Genomic DNA, 26,480 nt, shown 5'->3' on the forward strand with positions numbered 1-26,480 from the left:
TAGAAAAATGGGTCTGAAGCTGAAAGCAAAGGCAGAGGCTAGAGAAACAAATTCATAAGTACTTGACATTCATTCAGGAGTTAGGGATACAACTACGACATTGAATGGCTAGACAGAGCAGTTGAAGGTAACTGAGAAGGAGCAGATGGAGGGTGGAGCAAATCCAGCTAAATGTACTGTCATGGAAGCCAAGGAAGAAAGTTCATGATCAAGGGAGAGAACTTGAATGTTGAATTTGGATGAAAGGGCAAAAGGTGAAATCTAGAAAACATGTTAGAATTTAAAAAATTAGGGGTGCCTGGGTAGCTCAGTCAGGTAAGCCTCTGACTCTTGATTTCAGCTCATGTCATGATCTCAGGGTCATGAGATCAAGCCCTGCGTCCGGCTGTGTGCTCAGCATGGAGTCTGTTTGGGATTCTCTCCTTCCCTCTCTCTCTGCCCTGTCTCCCCACTCTCTCCCACAAAAATAAGTAAACAAACCTTAAAAAAAAGTTTAAAAATGACACGGGCAACTTTTATTATGAATCCTTTTAGTGGAGAATGGGAGCAGAAACCATATGGAGTGCACTGAGGAGTTGGCCGTTCAGAAGTTTGTGGAAGGCAGAAATGAGGGCAGTGTTTACGAAGAAAAAACAAAACAAATACTGAAACCTCCCTGAGGAATACAGACTCTCACAATGTAATACTCTGTACCACCCTGAACTCCCAGGTCACAACATCCCCAAGTTGATGCAGTAGTTTCTTTTATAGAAAAGAGCTAAAAATGCCAAAGGCCTTACCTTCTTAACATATTGCCGGGAAGGAAGAGGGATTTCTGACACACTAGTGTTTCATACTGGGTGGGATCACCACCGTTGGAGTGTCTTAGGCTCCATTTGTTTTAGACCAAAAGAAACTGTTCCGAAAACTAAATATCTTGTTTGATCCTACTTACAGATGAATTGCTGGTACTGTAGGGGCACAGGCACATCTATTTTCATCATCTTAATCAGTGTCAAATCAAACTTGGAGCAAGAGAACATTGGTAATTTCCCCCTGGGACTACAATATACTTTTAAATTTTTCATGTGCAATTTCTCCACAGATTGCAAGACAACAGCAGCAGCTTCTTCAGCAACAACACAAAATCAATTTGCTTCAGCAACAGATCCAGGTCAGAAATCATCATTTCATGCATATTTCCAATTAGAAAAAAATCTATCTTCCATCTGTCTCTCATCTATCTATCTATCTATCTATCTATCTATCTATCATCTATCTATCTATATTCTGTTTCTAATTTTTAGATGACCTAACTGGAATAACCTCCAAAGTAAAAATTACTTTGGATTTACTTAATTTCTGTCATGTTACCTCCTCTGCCATGAGAATCTTGCAAATGGTGACTGGCACAGGCCCTACTGTCAGGAAGCTTCGGTCTGAGCAAGCTGACAGTCATTTTCATCCTCTACCAAAAGGAAATTATTGCCGGGAAATGTTAGAAAGGTTTCATTTTCTCTGTTCTTTAATGTTTAAAATGTGACTCTGAGTGATCTCAGTGAGGGATGTACAGGGGAACCAAAGCAAAAAGGCACAGCAAGTTTTGTTAGAGAATAGTGGTAGAGAGAATGTTTTACTCTATGTTCAAGAGCCACAAGTGAGAAGGGTTGAGGTTAGGGAAGGTAATGATTTGGTGTTCAGGTAGAACTTCACCCTTCATGTTGCCTGGAGAGACCAAGAGCCAGGGCTCCATAACCTGCCTCTTTTGCTTAAATGGAAATATGTGATGCTGGGGAACATCAGTGAAGATGGAAGAAAGCAGCTATATTGGTAAGAAAAGGAAAAAGTAGATTGTCAGGGTTGTCCTGTCCTCATCACTTGCATGAATTTTGACAAAAATTTTTCCCTTCTGCAAATTCCCTTTCCAAAAGAACCTATTTCATAAGAGTATTTATGAGGATTTAATGAAATCGTGGATGGGGTATCAAGGCACACAGCAGGTACTCAATACATACTTGCCATTACCAGCAAGAAAAGGAATCTAATTAGTAGAGCTATGAATCCACCCTATGTAACATCGTCTTCTCAGAGCAGATGTTTGAGAGGAAAAATTTGTCCTTCTTTTGAAATTCTATCTTGGGAATCCAGCATATTTTTTAAGTGTAAATATCATGAATGACAGAAGCAAACATGTCTCCATTATTTCATTTGTGTATTTAATCATGTTTACACTTCATTGCCAGCAGAGTTTATCCCATTTTACCTAATTTGGTCAGGGTTACTTAATTTCTTTATCGTGAATTATATAACCCAATCATTCTTGGTCCACCCAACATTTTAGTGAGCTAGTCATACTTAGCTTTGGGGAAACAAAGAAACATCAGTGAGATGATTCAACCAGGATTCTTTGCCTTCCTTCACTATAATTACAAGCATCAAATCCTAATGTGGTTATTCAGTTTAGTGGTTTAAAACTGTTCATTGGTGGGCACCTGGGTGGCTCAATCAGTTGAGTATTGGACTCTTGATTTAGGCGCAGGTCTTGATCTCACCATTGTGGGCTTGAGCCCTGTGTTGGGCTCTACACTTGGCATGGAACCTACTTTAAAAAAAGTACAAAAACTGTTTGTTGAATTTCATGTTCAGTCTAAGTATGCGGAATTTGAATAAAGTCTTAATTGATGGTACCAGGTTATCTACATTTAAAATGTTTTTAATTATTGAAAACCAAAGATAATAAAGCAGATATATAGATATAGATATTTAATCTGAGAAGTAGGAAATGTTTCAAGCAAAAATTAAGTACTGAGCAAGACTGGCAATCTGTAAGGAATTCATTTACACAGCTTCTAGTATATTCATTAACTAAAAGCATTCTTCTAAAATATACGTTATAAATTGTTAATTTGGGGCAGTCTTACAAGTACTTAATAGTTACGAAAGTCACAATATATTTAAATTAGTCCATTGAGAGATTGTTCAAACAGTTATGGGAAGAACCACTATAGGGACATGTATATAAATAGAAGATTAAAAATGTGGAACAGGTCCTTTTTTTTTTTTTTTTTTTTTTTGCTCATGGAAATCCTTGCCACATTAGTTTTTGAGAATGTTTTCTCTCCTTTTTCTTCTTTCCACTTCCTCCTTTCCTGTGGCAGCACCTGAAAAGGAAGAAGGGTAAAAATCAAATCTGCTATCGTAGAAGGCAAATCAAATTTATAACAAACAATATTATAAAACTTATTTTTGTCAATGCACACAAAATCAATGCTTACATGAGGATTTACAATAAAATAAATTCACTTGGTATCTGGAATTACTTACCTAGTATATTTTGAATTTGATCTATGTCCTTTATCTTTCTTGAATATGAAGCTTAAAGACCTTGTAGAAATAAACATACAAACTTATATTGTTCATCCTGATTGCATTTTCTTACATTTTATACCATTGTCTCTTTGAGCTTTAGAAAAGAATGCATTCCATTTCCTTTATTGGTAGAATAGTTGACTGCAGTGTTACTAGACCCACAATTAAGGCTGACTTTAAGCTTTTAGTTTCAATTAGAAATACACACTTGGTCCAAATGTTGGGAAATGGTAGACAGATCTGCTAGATGGATTAGACTGACAAGGTAAGAGAGCAGGACAGATTTTCACACTTGATGGCTGGGTTATTAAATGACAGAAGGATGATGTTCCCCAACGTTTCCCTCATTCTTTTACTGAGATCTCTTTAAAGGGGAGGTTAATTTAGGCATCTTTATTACATTTAAAGTATATGTCATTTGATTTAAAAGTGTATGAACAGGCTTTTGCTTGTATGTGTATACATAAACATTTACATATTCTAATGACCCAAGTTACTTAAAATTTCTCTTGGCTTTATTTCTATCTTCTTTCAACTACAGATGAATAAAATGATAGTAGGTTTTACTCTTTAGTTATATATTCAAAGAGAAAATGCCATAAGAATTAGCAAATTCACCAGTTTTATTCAATCACTCAAGATCAATTCTTTTACAAACTGCTTTTCTCTCTTTAAAAAGCAAACTTAACTCTAATTGCATGATTCTAATTGGATTGAAACTGAATCTACATTTCTTCTTTGTAACGACTTTATGTAGAGTTATAGTCTTCTACATTGGTTCACTAACTCATTAGGAATAAAAGAAGAAATAACACAAGTTTTTCTTCTTCTTTGTAAATCAGAAATCAGTTAATTTTACAAATAAAATCATGTCATAATACCAGAAAATATCTCATCTTCCCCCAAGAACTTGTCAGTTTCTTTACAAGACTCTCAATTTTAACAAGAAGTTTGTCTTCTTTTTCTCCCATTCAACAGTGTTTTCCTTTAATATTTTTCTTTAATGTCCTTTAAAAAAGAGAATATTTTTGCATTCTTGCTTACTGTACCTAGCTAACTCTTAATGTGCATTAAATGTGAGGTGAAATTTATAAATATTTCAGAGGAAAATACCTTTAGATTTTTTAAAAGATAACCTTTTTTTTCTTTAATCTTTTGCTTATGCTATAGTGCCCATCTTTTAGCAATTTTATTTTTTGACTAATCTCCTTTTTACATTAAATCAACCTGTTTCTAATGGGGATTGCTAGGTGGTTTATGTTTCCAATAATGATCCTAAACCAACGGTTCATCTTGACCTCATTCACTGTTACCAAAACCTTTTAAAGTAAATGAATGAGTGACCTCTACTCAGCTTCCATTATGGCAACAAACTGAATGTCCCTAGAGACTCAAGTTCCCTTTTATCTTGAAGCTTTGTATGGGACAGGGTTTCTATAGCTATGGAAGTGAGTGGGGGAAGCATGTCCTAGTTTTAATTTTTTTTTTTTTACCCTTTTTCAGTAATACTTATTGGAATTTCAGGTTCTTATTAGCATCTAATAGGATCAGTCCAATAACATGCTCTAGTATGAAATCCACTTCAGTTATTTTTAGGGAAATTTTAAAGATGTTTTACTTCTTTTAAAATGTGTATTTGTCATGATTCCCATATGGAAAGTTCAGTTTGAATTTTCTTAAGAGATTCCACAAATCTGTTGCATTCTCCCTTCTGACAAATTTTTCCAATTGTTTGTTGTTTGTTGTGTTCTCTTGGTGGTAAAGATTTGGTATTTAACAATCCCCTGTCATTGTTTCCAACTCATAAGGTACATATTTGCAAGACGAGTAGTAGCTTTGGGTCACTGGTTCTGTCTGGAGCTAAGGGTAGAGCAAAGGACACATCACTGTTCTTTTGTATTCTTAACTGGCTAGTGTACATTCCATGGAATATAGGGAAGAACTTGACTTTTCAGGTGGTATAGGACCAATTTTAACTGTATGAAATACAGTTTCAATTGTGTTGAATGATTACAACTAAGGATAGAGAGCGAGTTCTCTGGAATTAGACATACCTGAATTCAGTCTCTGCATGTTCACGCCTCATCTGCTGTGTGATCTTAGGAAAATTGCTTAATCCCTCTGGTTTCATTATTCTCAGCCATTAAATGGGATTTTAATAACTGACACTGGGTTAGTTTGAGGGTTAAATGGAATCATACTTGACATGTAGTGAGCACACAATGCCGAAAATTTTTGTCTAGGTCATTAGGAGAGAAAATCTTGTTCCTTCTGTATTTCTGATGATGAGCAATTTAATGAGTATTGCCAGCAAGAGGAGAATTTCTAGGAAAAAAGGAATATAATCCACATGGCAGTAGTCACTGAAAACTGTAAGTTCAGTGTTCCAACAATTCATATGATTTTAGAACTACAGGGGATTTTTAGAAAGCCTTTATTTAGACCTATCTCTCATTTTGACATTTGTAAACTGAAACCAAGTAAGGTTAGAAGATTTTCCCAATGTCACAGAAGTTGTTACTTGTAGAACAATGGCTGGCTTCCAAGTTTCCCAAGTCTTGGCCCAGTTCATTTTTATTTCACCGACATTCTACCATTTAAGGCTTAATGGCCCGAAGTTTTAAAATGAGTTTTCTTTCCCTAGGAACTTATTCCTACAAAATAAAAATACAACTTGACTTATATACAATTGAATGATTAAGTTGCAGTCATGGGCTCAACCAATTTGTGATAAAGGTTTCATTTTATTGGAGCTGAAGTTCTCTGAGCTCATTAAGAGTTTTGGTAATTCTTGATAAATTATTATGCAGAACAAAATCCATTGAAATATTGTATTGAAAACATAATAACGTGAAAGGTGAAATAATAGTACCTGACTGACCTGCTGATTTATGATTTCTTTCTCTGAGTGTGGTAAGTTGGAAGCATTTTACCCCCCTCAACAAGACTCCACACACTACATGAGGACAAAGAGATTGCAAAGTAACCTTGTCTCTTTAGGAGACTGGAAATGCCAAGAATAAACACCATGCAATTAAGGTAGCATTTCAACCCGAGAAGGAAATGCATTAACTCCTTGAGCTCTGACTAATGTTTTGCTGTAGGCGATAAAATGTACCACAACTGGACAGGATACAGTTCCAGGCTTTCAGATAAAGTACTGGAGGAGAAAATATGGAGATACAAAGAAGTAGCTTGAAGGGTGACTTCCTGCTCTTTCTTGTACTTTATGGAAGTAGAAGATCCATTTGAGAAGATAGGTGACCTCCCCTAGTAGATCAGGGGTGCTACCTGCAGCTCTCTGTCCTTTTATTCAGAGAGCCACTTTAAAATCCTTTAAGCATTTTTGTACATCTCCTGGCAATTACCTAATGATGGAATTTTAGTCATTCATAGTATATCACTGTCTAGATAAGCCTGTCTCCAGAGGGGAAGGTACAGGTTAATTAATATGCATATGTAGTTTAATTTTTACTGATATAAAACATGTCACATGGCTAAGTGTACAAGAGAGTAGGGAAAGCATCTCTCCAGAGCTAAATCCTCTAGGTGCTCCTCTTTGTACTGTGCCCAGTCCTTTTACTCAGAAAGAGCCACTTTAAAATCTTTGAGTTTTCATTTTTAATACGTTCTTAGTATTTATTTCTGTATATAAGAATAAAATAATAATGCCATTTCTGACTCTTCATCTCTAAATATCGTTAACTTAGAAATGAAGATCGGCTGAATTCTTCTATCTACATCCTGGCACCCTCTCCTTATTTCCCTCCGTCACCTTACAGTGTAGTTACATAAGTCATTTAAATTCTTCCGGTAGGTTCTTCTAAGCTTTAAATAGTTTACTTACACCTTTTTTCTTTTTCAGTCAATTATAAATAGTCTCTTCACACTTGCCTTGTCGGATGACGATGGATTCCCTTGTTCTCTTATCCCCAGTTGCCAAGTTCTGTTACCTGTATGTCTGCTGGAAATACATAATAATACATGTGTTTGTGTATGTATGTATACACACATATCTGTTGTGCTTTACCTAATGATTAATCTTGAAAGTTGAAAATTTAAAAAAAAAAGTGCTTACATTAAAATACAAATCCATGTTTTGTTTTTTGGGGAGTTTTAAAGGGATATTCCTTATTTCCTTTTTGTGTGGTTTTGTGCTTTCCGATTGCCTTTTCTTTTCTTTTTCTTTCCCGCTCTTGTTACTCATGTGATTTGCCTTATAACTTCATAAATTCTCAAGAATAAATCAAATCTCCAGAACCCCACTTTTCTTGATACCTGTTTCCTAGCCATCTGCCCTGCTTTCATTTAGATCAGTTGGTCCCGCCAACATTCTGGGATGTCCATTTATAATTCTCCAGAGTTGGAATCCCTGTTTCCTATATTGTCCTCCTTGGTTTAGCTCCTTATTTTGTTCTAGAACCACATCAAGAAACTTCCTGAAAGAAAAGGAGCAGTGTGGGTTGCAGGATATAAAGTGTCTGGGATAAAAACGTTCTAAATATATGTATATGTAATAATATTCTATTTAAGCTCTCTACTTGATTGTTTGGCTGCCAATGAAATTCTGAGCTCGAAATCATTTTCCTTATATTTCAAATCCATTGATTCATCATCTTCTAACATCGGCAAGAAATATGATATTGATCTGACTTTTGTTGGTGGTGGTGACCAATATTCTTCCTTTCTGAAATTTTTTAGTGTTTTCTAGTTACTGTGACATTTCACTAGAATGTATACAGATATTTTTTCATTTATTATTTTGTAAATTCCACAGATCTTTCAGTCTAAAGTGTTGTGGATTTTTTGCTCTGAAAAATTCTCTTGTTTTTTTTTCTTTGCCCATTTTATCTCCTTATTTTCCAGTTCTTTCTGCATCTCCTGCAACACAGATATTTTATTTTTCTGAACTAATAAATATGTTTCTTATTGCTCATATTTTTGCTTCTCTCTCTTGATTCTTCTTCCTAGGAGATTGCCTGAAATTTATCTTCTGAACTGTTTAATTGAATCTTTATTTGAGAAATAACCCTTTTAATTTCCATAAACTTCCTCTTGCTCCCTGATAATTCTGTTTTCAGGTTATCCTATTCTTGTTTAATTCTGTTCTTGTCACTTCTCATTGAATTGAAACTTGAGAGTGTTTTTAAAAAGTTAAATTCTCATTTTCTTAAATCTTCTTTTCCTCCATTTTTCACCTGCTTGCTTATCTTGATGTTTCTCTTTCAGCTTAAAGTTCTGCTCAAATTTTAAAAATTCATTAGTTATCCAATCGGATTTAAAAGCAATATAAGAAAAACTAGATTGGGAGCTGTGACTATGAATGAGGTTTATCAACAGGGAGCACTGTTTTAGTGAGAATAAGAAGCTGGCCGTATATTACATGTATGGATACAGAAGTCCTTGTTCTGGAATTCCAGTGTTCATGCTAACTATCTTAAGTTTTCCCAGACTCTTCAAATTCTGTTGAGGGAGTGTGACGTAGCTGAGATAGGGGTGAACTGATGGAGCCATTTCAACTAATACGACTGTTTGCAAACCAGGTCTCACTCCTGTTCTCTCTCGTAAGGACTGTCAAGTCCCAAGAGTTTCTGGTGGTTCTGAGGGCAACTTAATCCCCATTTCTGCTTAACTCCTTTCATGTATACTCTAGTTTGTTTTACATGCTTTGAGTTAACAGTCAACAATTTCCATCTTCCGAACTCTAGTCAAATTTCTCGCCTGTGTAAATCTCTTATTCTTTACTGCTTTATGTGATACAGGATTTTAAATTTGTCCGTTTTTATCATTTAACGGTATCTCAGGAAAGAATGCAATAAATGCACACAATCAGTCTGTCACCCTGAGGTAGAAGTCAGGACATCATTTTAAAAAATCGTTCTTTCCTCCCGTCCTTCCTTCTTTCCCTCTCTCCCTCCCTCTGTCTCTCTTTCTTTCTTTCTCTCTAAAATATTTATTTATTTATTATTCTTTACTTTATTTTTCCATATTCAAGACTCAGTGACCAGTATGTGGGAATGAAGGAGTCCTTGTAAAGGCAATGAGTTATGGCAAAAAGGAACAGCTTGAGGCTCCTAAACCAAACTTCACAGTTCTAAGATTTGTAAATGTATATTTTCTAGTTTACTTGGTGTTTCCAAGGAACACAGATATGGGGATTATCACCTCCTTTTTCTCTTTTTGATAGATTAATCAAATAATATGAGTTTATATTTATGTAGAATTTTAAACTCTGTCTCTGATATTTTAAACTCTTTAATATCATTACTGAGACCCTAGTTCAAGTCACTGTATTTGACAACTATGCTGAGGTAATTTTAACAACAGCTTTTGGCAGCTGTAATCTGGTTCTGGAATGCATTCATCCTGACTTGGGCTTTTCACTAAAAACAAACAATGCATTTCATGGAAGGAGATGTTTTTTTCCTCATCCTTTATGTGGAATCTCAAATAAGCCTCCTTATTGTTTTCCTTTTTCTATCTTATTTCTGTGCCACGTATGTGTGCTTCTTACAATCTTCACAGTATGATTTCTGAAGTGAAGTCCGGGTTCATTTGATCCAGTATGGCCATTATGGGATCACTGAGACTGGCCCAGAAAGCAGACTGACAACAGTCTTTCCCATGACTTTACAACCTTTTCCCAAACAACATTACCTGTGGAAAAAGTTGAGCACTGTTTCTTACTGCTCTGTACTCCATATCTTATCAGTTAACAAAACAGGCCCATCAGGGCTTAGATAAAACCCTGGGAATGTAATTATCAAATAGTGGGAAACAAAACTAAACCAAGCAAGTTAACAACAACAGATGGAAATATAGGCCAAAAGTCAATATGTTGCCTAAAATGAATCTATTTTACTTTACCTTAGTTTACACATTCATTAATGTGGCAAAATAATTGCTGTAGCAGGGAGTTGCTCACAAAGCCTTTAGAATTTCTATCTCCTGCTTTTTAATAGAGTTGACAAATAGGAAAAAAAAAAATTAGATGCCAATGAAATTAACAAAGTGTTAACATAAAATTAATTATTCTATGTAGAGTAGTTACATCACGAGTCAAGACTTATATTCCAGGCACTCCTAGCACATGGCAAATTTGGTTCAGTTCTCTAATTGGAGGACTAATTCCTACTCAAAAGCTGGTAAGTTTTTTAAAATTTTATTTTTTAAATTCAATTAATTAACATATAGTGTGTCATTAGTTTACGTATTAGAGTTCCATGATTCATTAGTTGTGTGTAACATCCAGTGCTCATTACATCAAGTGCCCTCCTTAATGTCCATCACCCAGTTACCCCATCCCCCTACCTACCTCCCCTTCAGCAACCCTCACTTTGTTTCCTATGATTAAGAGTCTCTTATGGGGGCGCCTGGGTGGCTCAGCGGGTTAAAGCCTCTGCCTTCGGCTCAGTTCATGATCCCAGAGTCCTGGGATAGAGCTCTGAGTCGGGCTCTCTGCTTGGCGGGGAGCCTGCTTCCCCCCTCTCTCTGCCTGCCTCTCTGCCTATTTGTGATCTCTGTCTGTCAAATAAATAAATAAAATCTTTAAAAAAGAAAAAAGTATTGGAAAAAAAAAAGAGTCTTATGGTTTGTCTCCTCTCTGATTTCATCTTATTTTATTTCCCCTTCCGTTCCCCTATGATCCTCTGTTTTGTTTCTTACATTCCACATATGAGTGAAATCATATAATTGTCTTTCTCTAATTGACTTATTTCAAAAAGCTGATAAGTTTTATGTAACTTATTGACAAAAAGAACCTGACTTTTTAGTTTATTTGTGTGTGGGGGGGCCCCTCTGTTTTTCTTTAGAAAAAAAAAAGACTAACAGTCAAATAAAATAAGAAAGGAATGCAAATAGAACATTGAAGATACCTTTATGAAGCTAGTTTTCCCTTGAAGGAGAAGCAAACAGAAAAGCTAGAAAGGCTTCTTCTGCAACGAGTATTCTAGAAGTGGTAAATTCTCAGTCACAGGGCAGCATTTGATAAAGTTGATTACTCCCACTTTTGTGTAACACTCTTCAGTTGGCCTCCAAAAGACCACAATCTGCTTTAGGGGAAAAAAAGGCAAAAAAAAAAAAAAGCAAAAAACAAAAAGCTCTCTATTCTCCATCCTCAGTCTCTTTTGGTGGCTTCTTCCACATCCTTCAAAAGCTAACTTGCTGTAATTCTCCATCATCTGACTTACTACTTAAGTGAGGTCATCTAATCTTTTTAAGTACTATTTTAAAGATAATACTTGAAAATGTATCTTTCCATCCTTGATCTCTCTCTTAAACCTCAGAGTCAAATATGCAACTGCCTACTCAGCTTATTTAAATACATAACTAGTAAGCACCGAATTTCACATTTTGAAAGCAGAACCTTTAATTGTGTTTCCAAAACGCATTATTTCCCAGTTTATCCAACTATGAGTATGAGACCATATGCCTAGTTGCTGTCACCAAAACCTAGGAAATATCCTTAAATCCGTTCATTCTTTGATACCTCACAACTAATCCATCAGCATTGGTTTTTATCCTCAGTCTATCAACTGACCAACTTCTCTTACCATTACTCACCATCATTTCTCACCGAGGCTCCTATAGCAGCCGCCTCATCACGCTGGTAATCCAACTTCCTCTGTTATCCCTGTAAGTAGACATTTCACATAGCTTCTAGTGTGATCTTTTAAATTTAATTATGCTGTAACCATGCTCAAAATCGTGTCATTTAAAATAAATTCACTCTCCTTATGTTAGTCTATTGGGCTGTACTTGAATGCCAACCTCTCGAACTGTCTGTCTCATTCCTTCTGCCCTAGAAACCTGTCCTTCCTGGTTTCAGGGAATATGCCAGAAATGCTCTAGCATCAGTGCATTTTTTTATTTGTCTTTCTCATGGCCTGGAATGCTTTCTTTAGGTGATCGCATAACTCAGACCCTCATTTCATCCAGGTCCTTCTTGGGTGCAGGGACAGGGCATCTCAGACAACCCAATCTGAGATAATCCTTGTATCCCCTAGTCATCTCTGATCACTTGTCCTGCTTACTTTTCTTCAGAGCCCTTATCACTCCCTCATATGTACCTATATGCTGTGCACCATCTGCTACCACAATACACACCTGGCAATAAGTTCTGTGGAGTCAAAGATTTGATCTGTCTTGCTCACTGCTGTACCCAAAGTACATGTAATAGTTCTTGACATATAATAAGAACTTAAAAATATTTATTGAATAGATGAATGAATAAAATGTGGACACTCTGTAGTATATGTATACTCACTCTGTAGTATATGTATTAATAGGTAGGATGATACTTTTCTCAAGGGGTTGGAAGAGATGTTTATAACCATCAAAAATAACCAGCATTTCCTAGTGCTATATACGGTCTGCAAAATCATTTTGTACTTTGTATTATACTGGTGAGAAGGGGCAGTCCATTGCTCATTAAGTACCTGGCACTTTGCAGAGGTCATTTCATATAATTATCACAAGAATTCAGATAGGTTATGACATTATCTCCATTTTATAGACAGTGGAACTGAGGAATGTGTGTGTGTGTGTGTGTGTGTGTGTGTGTGTGTGTGAGAGAGAGAGAGAGAAAGAGAAAGAATTTGAGATCCTGACAGTTGAGTACTATGTAAACTTAAAAGGCATCTTCTTTCTCTCTTTCCTTATTAGAGTTGCAATGAGTGATTTAATTCAGATAATCCCAAGAAAATAAGAGTAATTGATCTTATCAAACTGAGTTAAACCTATTAAACTGGCAAATGTGGCAGGGTTTTTTTAAAAAGTGATTCAGTTTTGCTTTCCATAATAAACCAAGTAAGAGAGTGCTCTTTTATAAACGGGGGAATTCAATAAGTATCTATAAAAAGAATTATCTGATGTCAACAATCTTGTTATACCTAAATAGGAAATGAGAAGAGGTGAACTGATGAACTTTCATAGCATGCACATATGTTTACTAAAAGAGGTAAAGTAATGAGCTAATTTTGATATCATACACGTATTACAGTAGAGGTTTATATTACCACAGGTGTATAAACTGTGAGTGTGTATGTATATGCATATGTGTACTCGGGTTTCTATTCATCTTTTGAACCATTGCTTCCCTTCATTTTTCTGTTCATTGCCAAAATATGTAATTTTTTTCCTTCTACCACAACCACCATCTCATTATGAGTACATGTTTTTACTCCCTGTCTACCTCTGGATTCCTTTCACTACTTTGCCAATATCTGTGTTTACACCTGCTGCTTGACCATCTGATAGAGTCCCTGGTCATTTCCTTTACCCTTCTAATTTTATTTTCTTTCTCCCAGAGTTCCTTCTCTAGCTAAGTCTCCTCCTCTTTATTCTCATCAGGCAACTGGATTTCTTGTTTTCGTTGAATAAAAAGTTGTCCACTCCTAAGCCAAGTGAATCTAAAAGATCATTTTGTTTTCATTTTAAAAATACATTATTTGAGGGACGCCTGGGTGGCTCAGTTGGTTAGGCAGCTGCCTTCCGCTCAGGTCATGATCCCAGCATCCTGGGATCGAGTCCCACATCTGGCTCCTTGCTCGGCAGGGAGCCTGCTTCTCCTCTGCCTCAGCCTGCCATTCTGTCTGCCTGTGCTCGCTCTCGCTCATCTCTCTCTCTCTGACAAATAAATAAATAACCTCTTAAAAAAAATACATTATTTGAATTTTTGTGGGGTGAGGCAAGTGGCGCAGAGAACGAAAGAAACCACAAACAGGCTCCGGCAGAGGTTTCACAGAGCGTTAGTATACTGTATGATTGCCGTCTTTCCATGATAGAGTGTGTGTAGCCATGAGGAGCCGTGTCACGCAGCCAGGAGAAGAGGAGAGATGGTGCTGCTATGAGGTAAATCAAGAGATAACAATAAAATTTTTCTGTTGCCTGGTGGAGGTGTTTAGGATGTGTTTTCTTTATATCTTCATCCGCCCCTAATTGAAGATGCTTTAAAATTGAATGACTAGCAGTCAAAACGTGTTTGCTTCAAGCTGAGAAGAAAAATGCTGGTGTCTCCGCTTCCAAACTGATTGCGCTTTGTACACAACTGACAGCTACAGTCACTTTGAGTGACTGATAAGTGGGAAGCTCTGCCACTTATCAAGGAATGCAGGCTGAAAAGAAAAGACCGGGGCCGTTTAGATGCTTTGGCATGTTCAAAATAACATCTTACATCAGTCAGACTCAGAAGCACTACAAGACATTTAAAATGAAGTAATGTATATAGAAATGTGGTATATGTGTATGAAGAGAGACAAAAATTATTCAGCAAGCAAATAGCTGCAAAAGGGGAAAGGAGACAGCATTGTAGTTAGGGGTCAATATTTGCAAGACGAATCAATGGATAAATAATTTACACGTGTTCTGATAAAATTTGCCCTTCGTGTGAAACATCCAAATTTTTAAAAACGCGTAACTACAGAGCTCCACCGTTATTTATATGAGCAGCTGCCTTTGACCAAATGGATGCTTAGAAGCACCTGAACAATGAAAATGTCATCCACTTTATATAGATAGTAATTTTTACCCTGAGAAAGAATCCCAATTTTCGTTCCCCCTCTTCTTTTCTTGGGTAAATATTGAATACTTAAAACATATGTTTAAAATATTCTGTTATATCTGACTTAAAGAGCATAATTATATAATAAAATAAGATAGGGGTATGTTTCTTCTCTTAAATTTTGAGACTGTGTTAATGAAAGAATATATAGATTCACTGGGCTATAATTTCCACAAATAGAAACTTCTGAAAATGACAGATTTTTTTTTATACTCCGTTATTAGGCTTGTATATTCAGTGCATGTATATCCTGCTCCAAATTTTCTAGGACATTCATATTTTAAATATTTTATCTGTCTATTCACACTAATTACTTGTCCTTCTGTATTCTCTGGATCTTTTTAAAATCTTTTTTTTTTTTTTTAAAGAATTTATTTATTTATTTGACAGAGAGAGATCACAAGTAGGCAGAGAGGCAGGCAGAGAGAGAAAGGAGGAAGCAGACTCCCTGCTGAGCAGAGAGCCCGATGCGGGACTCGATCCCAGGACCCTGGGATCATGACCTGAGCCGAAGGCAGTGGCTTAACCCACTGAGCCACCCAGGCGCCCCAATTCTCTGGATCTTAATAGAAGAAATATGCCCAACGATTTTACGTCTCCTGTGAATGCCATGTTGTCTATTTAAATAACTTGTTTCAGTTTGGAAACTTATAAAGACACTTGGGTTTTTGTTTGTTTGTTTTGGTTTGATTAGGGTCAGTTTTAGATACAGTCACAAGAACCATAGCTGTAGTTAATTCAAGGTTCTTTGGCTTGAGCTTGTGTCTTGGGAGTCACAAGTCTCTTAATGTAAGTCTCTTAATTATTAAAGGAACAACCAACTGTGTGGTTAAGGGGTATATTTATGAAACCTGCAAATTATTTCACTCCTCTTAATTGCTGTTAGACTGAAGACTACTGATGTTTGCATCATTGTAAAAACTTTTGGGTATGCTTGAAGATAATCATTTGAGTGAGCAGGAAAAAGAATGTATTAGGACAGTTGGGCCCTCAGACCAGTTTTTGAACTGCTGAAGTCTTTAATAAGGAGATTGCTAAACCCACTTTAATTCAGCTGACATGCTTTTTCACTGCAATACTTTCTTGACGAAAGAAACGATTTGGTGGATTACAACCTTGTGTAAGCTCCTGACCTCATCACAGACCGACACTTTGAATAGTATTGAATTAGAACTCTGTGATCAATAAAATAATTAATATAAAAAATAGACTTTAGAGCTAACTTGGTCCAACTTTTTCTTCTTTGGTAGAAGAGGATATGGTCCAGAAATAATAAAAGCTATGCCAAATTCCCATAAGTAATTAGATGTGGACCCTAGTCTCTTAGCCCTGGTTAATTATATCAAATAAATCAAGATCATAAGCACTCCCGAAAACAATATGAGCAGTAATTCTGCAGAGCCCATCAAATTGAGTTTGTTACTTTATCTGGAATTTGAAACAGATATTAAATCTTTTGCTATAGAAATTTGGAACAATATTTGAATGTTTCCATAGAAATTGTAAATGACACATCACTTAGGATAGAACAATTAGGAAATGTTAATCACATTGGATTCACTAAAATTATCAGTATATCATTTCAGGAGGCATATATACAAAACTTTTTAAACATATATTTTATTGTTTAAAATAGTTCCTGTTTTTAATGATTATTTTTACAATGAGCTAGTATCCCTGCTTGATCCATTTTAGATAAAAATTTATAATGTCATATCATTAGAGTCTAAACTAAATAAGGAAAAACAAAAACGATGTTCTAGCGTGAAAATAATGTCTGATCTGCTCTTCCAAGAGAAATGTTCTTGATAAATAGCTGAGGACCTTTCAAAGTAAAACAAAATATTTTAAGGAACCTCTTAATTTCTAGATGTTTTAAACAATAGAAGATGAAGATTCTGGCAGGGGAAAATATTTTCCCATCATGCAATTGATTTTTTTTCCTTCCACTCTAAAATGATGCACATTCCCCAGCCTCCCCATTTGGGGTATTTGATATTCTCCTATTCTACCATTTATTGAAATCTTTATCTTGCAGTGCCCTATTGTTTTAAAACACTCTTTTCCTGTTTCATCCTTTACCAAATGCTTCATTCATGTAAGACAACAGGAAAGCAAGATCTTTCTCTAAAGTCTTTATCCCTGGAGACACTGAGTGAAGTCTCTTTTGTGATTAAAAAAGGCTACTGCTCTTAAATGCATTACAAGCACAATCTTGAGGTCTACAAATACTTCCATCAACACATCATTATTTGAAACTTCCTTCTCTTTAACAGGTCTTCTGCTACCCCATATCTTTGTCTTTTTGTACTCTTATCCAGTTGTTTTCTCCCCAGTTATTCCCAGGCTCCTGACACAGACTCAGACCTAGACAACAGATCATCTTAACAGGATTTAGGAGAAAGAGCACAGTAGAGACATAAATAACCATCAGATTCTTTTGTAAATACATGCTTTAAAAAGATTTAGTACCCTGGTAGCATGAAAATGCTAATAATCTTTTTAACCATGGGAGAGTCTCACTTCTTAAAGCATCTTGTGAATCTCCTTTCTCACAGTATTATCACTATTATATATATTTTTATCTCTTCCATGGCCACTATAGGATACAACGTTCATACATGTAAATAAAATCCCACTTTGAGTGGTGGAGCAATTAGGTTTTAATTCATCTGGTAAATCTGTGCTTATCCATGTGGTGAAACAATTCAGGTATCTAATGATTTTCTTGTCTACATTCTTAATCATAGGTTAGCATTATATGGGTCTATCACAGGAAAAAAGTAATGATAAAGCCAATCAGTGGACATTCTCTGGTTATTTTTAAATTAAAGAAGATCAGGATTACGGGAATTATGAAGAGTACGGGAGTTCTCAAATGCACGAATGCTATCACTTAGACCACTTTGTGAAGATTATTAATGGCTTCTGATGCTAAGATATGGTCCTATCCTCATTGTTCCATCTTTATCTGATTAAATCCTCAGAACTCTGTTTTTCTAAAATAGAATAGAGTTATTCTTCTCTAAGCTTCTTAGTACCGTATGCAGAGCCACATGGAGTTAGCATTCCCTTTTGGCCCATCTCCTTCCTACATTTTTATTTAACAGCCATTTTTCCTCTCATTCTTTCTCTTTCATATTTGGTTCTCTTCATTTTGAAACTTGCTAAAGGAAAATAGAAAAGAAATATTTTTTAAAACTCTCGAGCTAACGCTAAGTTTAATGTTTTCTGAGGTTTTTGAGACAAATGGGCAATAACACAATACCTGGAAAATGAAGACAGATTTGGAGAATTCAAAATTGTTTGAGGTTTCACAGGAAAAGGTGAAAGGATTAAATGTGGCTTGTGAAAACACTATATTTTGCAACCATCACAGTTCAATTTAGATTAACCTTCTGTGATATAATTCTGCCAAGTCCTTGAAATTATGGACCCTAAGATGTTGAACCTGTTTGTCCAATCTCTTTTTCTAGATGTAAAGATTAAGATAGGAAGTTTGGTTCTTATCTTTAAGCATTTTACAGCTTCGGAATGAAACTGAAATGCCTACATAAAAGAATAATTCCTGAATTTTTTATGTATTTTCACTGAAAATATTCTAGAAATCCTAAGGAATGTGTATATCCCAAAATAATTAACCTGGTTCTTTTTTTTTTCTTTTTTACTTATTCTGGTTAGTGACTTCAGTAGCATTAAGAAGTGATAATACGCTTAAGTTTTCATATGACTTTTATTTAAAATCTCAACTCTGTAAACACACATTTATTATTTATTCCTTTTATTGATTTATTTGCATAGAGATTTAAAAATGAGAATATCTTGAGCTTGATATGTCATTTTAAAATATTTTAAAGATGCTAATGACATGTTGAAGAAATTTTAATTCTTTTTTTCTTTAGTCACAACCATTTGACAATAGGGCAAGCATTGTAACTCGCCTGTTGAAATCATAAAGGAAAAAACTTATCAAGGAAAGGTATGCATAGTTAGATAGATGTCTTCCCCCAGTGCCACTGTCTATTCAGGTAACTATCAGACATATGAGACTTTTTTCCTTATGATGCTGCTTTAACCTAAAGGAGAAACAGAAAATCACCTCAGGATGTGCTGCACTTATTTTATTACTACTTGTCCCTTCTCTCCACCTTGACCACTATTAAGTTTTATTCCATTCTGGCTGTGTTAAGCTGTACTAAATGTCAGTGGGATGTCTGCCCACATCATCTGTTATAATGATCTGTTCCTACTCATAGGGATTCGTTCACTGAGGCTCTCTTTTTACAATCCTACATACCCACCTGCTTGCATAGGAAATATAATTCTCCCCTTATGCAGTCCTGAGCCGGTCTTAATAAATGTGATGGTGAGAAATGCTACAGGCTTTTTTCTTTTCACAATTTAATAGCTTGCTAAAAATGAAAGAGCAGTAATTAAGAATACAAATGCTTATCAATGGTGGGTAGTGACTGAGGCAAAAGAAGAAAAATCAAGGTTGGAAGACTGATTAAAAATTATAGAATATAAATTATATTTTCTAAATAGTTTAATGCATAAGTAGTAATTCATAACAGTGTGTATAACTAACACAATTGGAATTTTGTTGGCCTATTAAAGTTCAGTTAGAGTATTAATATATCTTTATACAAAGTATAAGGGACCCGAAAGTACCTACCATTAGGTAAGGGTCAAACACCCTAGCTATTCTGCTCACCTATAATGGAGACATTGTTAACACCTTTGAAACAATGTTCAGACATTACTAAGAGTTTCAGAATCCTGTGGGAAAAGGCCAGTGATATAGCTTCACTTATTATAAAGGTAAACTGAGGCAATAATTGTAGCTATTTCAAATCTGGGACAGGCCAAAGAAAATGAGGGAGGAAACCCCTGAGGAAAAAGGCAACAGAAAATCCAAAAGACCTGGGAGAGCCAAGCATAGATTGCAAAGGCATTTCACATATCCACAAATGTGTGGATGGTGACCGAATTTTAAGGAAGAGTACCTGGAGAGGGCACAGAGGAAAAGGAATGGAGGAGGAATGTTTGTTTGTTTGCTTTTTCCTTGCAAGGCTGTATGGGCTGTACATAGATTATAGGATTTAGAAACTGGGGAATTTACTGTTTTCAAGTTGTATGATTTGGACAAGTCAGTTAATATCATTGATTCTCAGCTTTTCTTCCTCTGTAGGTAAGAAATGTTAGTATTTCACATAATTGTCAAGATAAAACAAATACTTTAATGTGAGTGTGTCTCAAAATTTGTGGAGTACTAGAGCAAAAGTAGGTTGCTGGTAATCAATTTTCCCCTCCTTTGCTTCAGATCATTACTCTGATCTTGAAATTTGATAATCAGCCTCCAAGAAAGGTTTTTGTTTGCTTCTTGGTTGTTCATCCCTCCTACGGGGGAGTAGAGTCAGAGCAAAAAAAAGCAGAAGAATTATGTATTTGCTTTACAACTGATATAATTAGCTTTGATTTGTAGCACATGTATTAGAGTGTATGTTAGTATAATGTTTAAAGGAATTGGCTTAATTGATCACAACCCCATCTCCCAATGTTATTCCTTGTACCACATGTTCTCATAATCATACATGTGAAATGATAACCCATGCCTACCTCTTGTCCAGAAGACTGGACAAAAGAGTTGTCTGACAAAACCATTAACTAACTATTCAAAATTATTTTTTTCTTTTCTTTTATTAATAATAGTGAATGCTAGCGTTTAGTATCTCTGTTGATTTACATCTCTGATTTAACTTTGTCCTAGTCAAATAGAATTTGGGTATTAGCATACTTTCTCAATCTTTAATTAATTTGTATGTAAACACACTAAGTCATATGATTTACCAGAATTTTAGTTTCTCAGTGAGTCCCAGTATCTTCTATGCATTGCATATCTTAAGGGTCCTCCATTTCTTTGCATCCAAAATATTGGTAAACTTGAAAATCCTAGAATCATCTGAATGAAGAATTTAAGTCAATTTTTAGTTATGGAAATATTATCGGGTCTCTGGAGACCAGGAATTATTTCAACTAAGCCCAAATTTCATAAGATGTTTACTAATGATAGACATGTTCAGATGGTAGATAGTGAGATTAAAGCTCTTTTTAAACTAAATTGTTACTCTTTGAGGCCAAATATTTCTTTAGAGAAATGAGTACTCTTTCCTTTCAACATCACTTATTGGACTCTATGCTAAGCTGCTGCTTGCTTCACCACTGATATTTCTGTAAGGAATTCATTCTTTAGAAAGGACCATATGGGAGCAGTTGATTGCTTCATCACAATTGGCATCTTGCCTCCAGCTGTGTCCAATAACCTGGCATAGCTGTATTTAGTGGATAACTACTAATGTTGTTATTGGTCATAAAAATTGTTAAGGTACTTAGAGTAATAATAGGATCTCTGCAGAGTAGAAGTAAAAATATAATTTCTGTCTGACCTTTTAAACATTTATGGACCTATCATATAATATAAAATTAATGTAAGTATATGTTACATTAGTCCCCCCTTATCCATGGGCAGTACATTCTGAGACCCCCCAGTGGATACCTGAAACTCCAGAGAGTATGAAACCCTACATACACTCTTTTTCCTACATATACCTCCTATGAGAAATTTTGATTTATAAATTAAGCACAGTAAAAGATGAGCAACAATAACTAATATGAAATAGAACAATTATAACAATATACTGTAATAAAAGTTATGTGAATGAGCATCTCTCTCTCTCTCAAAATATCCTTCTCTACTGTACTTACCCTTCCTGGGATGATGTGAGGTGATAAAATGACAGACTTATATTGAAAATGACATACAGCTGTAGACATTGTTAAAAATGACATTAAAATATTCTAACTTCAGTGGTAACTTCGGGCATAAAAATTAGCCTGTTGCTATTACCTTTATATTATGTGTTAGAGAATTATTTAGAAAATAAATTTATATGGTATATTCATACTATGGAATATTGTATAGGTACTAAAAAGTGTAAGGCTGAGCAAATGTATCAGCCACAAAACTTGACCAATATATACTGTTAAGTGACCAATCCTAGTCAAAACCCAAAATACGTACTCTTTATTCCAATCAAGTAAAATAGAGAGAGAGAGAGCATATCTGTCTCTAACACTACCAGTTAATCATAAAATGTAGAGAATAACTACATAATGCTGTAGTACTCATGATTCAGGTAATATGAATAGAGCCAACATCTCAGAAATTTTCTAGGGCTGAGTTAATGATATTAGATTTTCTGTATCATCCAGCACTGCAAGAAACAGTACCATATGTGGGGGAAGTGAAATTTTCGTGCCCTCATTTTAGAAGTGCTATTGTGTTAGGGTCACAGGCCTGCCATAACAAATTTCCACGAACTTGGTAGTTTATAACAACAGAAATTTGTTCTCATACAGTTCTGGAGGCCAGAGTCTAGTATCAAGGTGTTGGCAGGGCTGGCCCCTTCTGCGAGCTCTTTTTTTTTTTTTTTTTTAAAGATTTTATTTATTTATTTGACAGACAGAGATCACAAGTAGGCAGAGAAGCAGGCAGAGAGAGAGGAGGAAGCAGGCTCCCTGCTGAGCAGAGAGCCCGATGTGGGACTCGATTCCAGGACCCTGGGATCATGACCTGAGCCGAAGGCAGCGGCTTAACCCACTGAGCCACCCAGGCGCCCCCTTCTGCAAGCTCTTCAAGAGAATCCATATCACTCCTCTTCTCTAGCATCTGTTGAATGCCCAGCATGATTCGTGTTCCGTGGCTTCTATGTATCTCCCTCCAGATTCTGTGTCCCCTTCACGTCTTCTCCTCGCCTAGATCTCTGTGTGTCTCAAGTATCCATCTCCAGTCTCTTATAAGTACGCCAGCATTTGGGTGTAGGGTCCAAACTAAATTCTGGATTGTCTCATTTTTAGATCCTTAAGTTACTATATCTGCAAAGACCCTAATTCCAAGTAAGGTCATATTCACAGGTTCTGGGGCTGAGAACTTGGATATATCTTTTTGGAGAATGTAATTCAAAACATAATAGCTGTTAAGATTATTAATTCATTATATTGTAATTATTTTGATTATTAGGTATCTTGTTTCTTTGAGAAAGTTTTGAGTAGAGAGAAGAATGAGTACTTGACATGCAAGAATGCTGTCGATACACAGAACCGCTTTATCGTTCCAGATATATTTACTTTTCAACCTTTGGTTTGCACTAGAATAGTTGTTTTTCAGTGCAGCTATAATTTGTAAAGACACAGTATTATCATTGAGTGATACAGGTGATAGCACCCTGAATTTAGCTTCAGGGGACTTCATTTAAGTCTTGGTTCCATCACTTAGTCATTGCATAAACTCAGAAAGCTTATTTATCTCTTCAAGTTCCAATTTATTCATCTGTAAATTCTGGGTAATGCTAGCATGTGTAAAGTTCATAATTAATGATGGTTATTGTAATCAAGTGTTTCCTCCACGTGGACTCTGGCTGCTTGGTTTGTCCCGAGGTTATAATCAATAGATGTTTCTTACAGCTTGGCTGCTAAGCATGTGGACATAGCCTAAGGGTCATTTGTACCTAATCCATATTTGTTCAGTTGATAAAATCTGCACAAATTGTCTTCCTTATTAAGAAATTTTAGAATATCAGTTTTGCATATTTTTCATTGTTTTTATTATCATACCCTATATACCTGACCATTTGGAAAAAGATTTATGTATCATTATGGGGGCTGTGTCTAATATGATACTAAAATATTTAATGAATCCAGTCAGATTTTTTTTTTTAAAGATTTTATTTATTTATTTGAGAGAGAGAGAGTGAGCACAAGCAGGGCAGGGAACGGGGGCAGCAGACACTGCTGAGCAGGGAGCCCGATGCGGGGCTTGATGCTAGGACCCTAGGACCCTGGGATCATGACTTGAGCTGAAGGCAGACGCTTAACAGACTTGAGCCACCCAGGCGCCCCAAATTCAGTCAGATTTTTAAACAAGCTCTCTTGATCGACTAAGTTTTTATTGAGTTGGCAGTGGTGGTGGTTGTGCTGGCATTGTTCTGAAATGGTTGTATCATCTGAGAGGGTGCTGAACACAGCGACAACTCTTCAGGCAGATAGAACGTAGTTTAAAGGGTTGCTTTGTTAGTCACTAGTGGTGTTTTCTGAGCAATTTAGTCACTCTCCTCATTTCTAATATAAAGCTATCCTTGTTTTAGGTGTGTTATGATTATTAGAAGTAAATTAAAGTATCAGGTTAGTGCCCAGCTAACAGAAGGTGCTTAATAAATGATAGTTAAAATAATAATATCTATGTGACAAGAGAATAAAGATTAAGAAACAGAATTTCCAATGAATTGATTTGTTTTATTTCATTTTGAAGTAAGAGCTAAGATTTGTCCTATTGTGTTAGGAAAATTACTTTATCAATATAATATTTTAAAGGCTTCCAGTTCTGTTTTTCCAATCTCAGTTACTTCAGGTTCCTATTAGCCTTTTTCTGTTTTGTTTTGTTGACATATAGCTAACATTCCATCATATATTTTATAAGCTTTACCAGGTTGGTCAGCATGTATTTTCTTTTTTTTTTTTTTTTTCTTTTTTTAAAGATTTTGTATATTTATTTGACAGAGAGAGATTACATGTAGGCAGAGAGAGAGAGGAGGAACCAGGCTCCCTGCTGAGCAGAGAGCCCGATGTGGGACTCAATCCCAGGACCCTGGGATCATGACCTGAGCCGAAGGCAGCGGCTTAACCCACTGAGCCACCCAGGCGCCCGGTCAGCATGTATTTTCATCAGATTTATTTATATATAGAAATATATCCTAATACATCATAAGTGTGATTTTAATCACAAATTTATTAATAAAATAAGGCAATTTTGCCTCAAAGGTCTGTGGCAGATGTGTGCCAACATTGTTAATTTGTTGGAAATACATATCAAATACATAATTAGGGTTTTTTTTTGTATATAGATAAAATAGACACACACCCTCACACACATACTCTTTGTTTCCTATATTTTAAATATATAAATATAGAAATATTTCCTCTATTTTAAAATTTGACAGTATACCAAAACAAAATACTAGATATGTTTGTTAAACATTAATTGATTGTGCTAAGTTTAAATTGTATGAAGACTTTTTAACTGTATTGTGTGATGTAAATTCTTTTCATTTATTTTCTGTTTGGGAGGTATAAGTCTTTATCAAGTAACAGAATTTTCTTAAAGTGACACATGATGATACGTCACATTTTTAAAGCAAACATCCAATTTCCCATGTCAATCTTTTATCTAAAATATTACTACATGACTATATTGTTACAAGAGGGACTCAGTATTTCCTATACTGATTTAGTCCTCTCCTTATATAAGGTTATAGACACAGAAACATCAGTTACTATCCACAACTTCTAAACCAGTAGAAGTATCATTACATTAGGAATCTTGTTTAAATTAGTGATGTAAGAGTAATATCCTTATTCCTTAACCCCTATACTGTTTATATTTATTCCTACTGGAGTAGAATTAAAGTTATTTTTGTTAGATTTTGTCTCTGTTAGGACACTTGTTAGAACATCTGAACCATGAGGTTACTGCCATTTGAATACATTTTTAAATTTCTTTTGTAAAATTCTTGTAAATTTTTTTTGGTAAAATTTCTTGTAAAACCCCAAGGGTCTCAGTACACTGGAGGATACTTCTGTACTGAGACTCCCTAAGGGAGTCTTCAACCTGTTTTGTTCATTCCTAACTTCATACTCTGTGGGAAATATTTCTGGATGGAATGTGATGTATGTGACGGACCCTGTACAAGCAATCTGTCACTGAATTATCAATCAAGTATTATGTGAAGAAATGCTAGTTTTATGAATTTGTGGCCTAGAAATAGCTAATGATCATATCTCCAGTTTCCCAGTCACTTACCTTCAAAAATTTGAATTTATTTTTGATGTCTTCCTCTTCACAGTTCCCTTTGTATAACCTTGTGACTATATAGATTTGCTTTCATGATGTCCCTTACGTATTTTCTTGTTTTCCTTTTCTAGTCCCAAATTCAAGTTCTTATTCTGCTTATCCCTGCAATGGCAATCTAATGCTTTGTGCACTGCTGTCAGATCAGTCTTCTTAAAGAAAAACTCTCCTAATGTTCATGGCTTGCTCAAAAATCTTTGACAACTCCTAGCTACTTATGAGATTAAGTGATTCCTTATCAGCCTGTCTTTCAAGACCCTCTGCATTGGGTGCTGCCTCACTCTTCTAAGTTGGTTTCCTCTCATTTCTTTTTATGGACTTGATGATGCAACTATCTTAACCATTCTTCTCTTCTTCACACGTTCTCATTCTCTGGCCTCTGTGTTTTTATTCATGTGGATTCCTTTTCCTAGAACTGTATTAACTATCCTTTCTCCCTATGTCAAGAAAGTTCACGTACACTATGACCAAATTCCTGTGTCCTCTTATCACAAATAGTTCCCTAATCTTCCTAGAGCAAAAAATCCTTCTGGATTTCTGTATCATTTACCATACTACCTCTCTTTAATGGTCTTACTACCTTCTACCTTGTATTACACATTTTAAAGC

The 26,480-nt window shown here is 35.5% G+C and overlaps 1 protein-coding gene across 19 annotated transcripts in view; it reads left to right on the plus strand.

Annotated features, from left to right (window-relative positions):
- SOX5 (SRY-box transcription factor 5) overlaps positions 1 to 26,480 on the plus strand; it is a 985,042-nt gene that overhangs the window by 787,792 nt on the left and 170,770 nt on the right. For all 19 annotated transcript variants that reach the window (XM_032349915.1, XM_032349912.1, XM_032349920.1 and 16 more), the window contains one exon: positions 1,085 to 1,153. In XM_032349915.1, the coding sequence (XP_032205806.1) occupies positions 1,085 to 1,153 (69 nt within the window). The remainder of the gene's footprint in view (positions 1 to 1,084; positions 1,154 to 26,480) is intronic.

Source organism: Mustela erminea, chromosome 6 (genome assembly GCF_009829155.1).
Source record: "Mustela erminea isolate mMusErm1 chromosome 6, mMusErm1.Pri, whole genome shotgun sequence".
In the NCBI taxonomy this organism is placed as follows: Eukaryota; Metazoa; Chordata; class Mammalia; order Carnivora; family Mustelidae; genus Mustela; species Mustela erminea.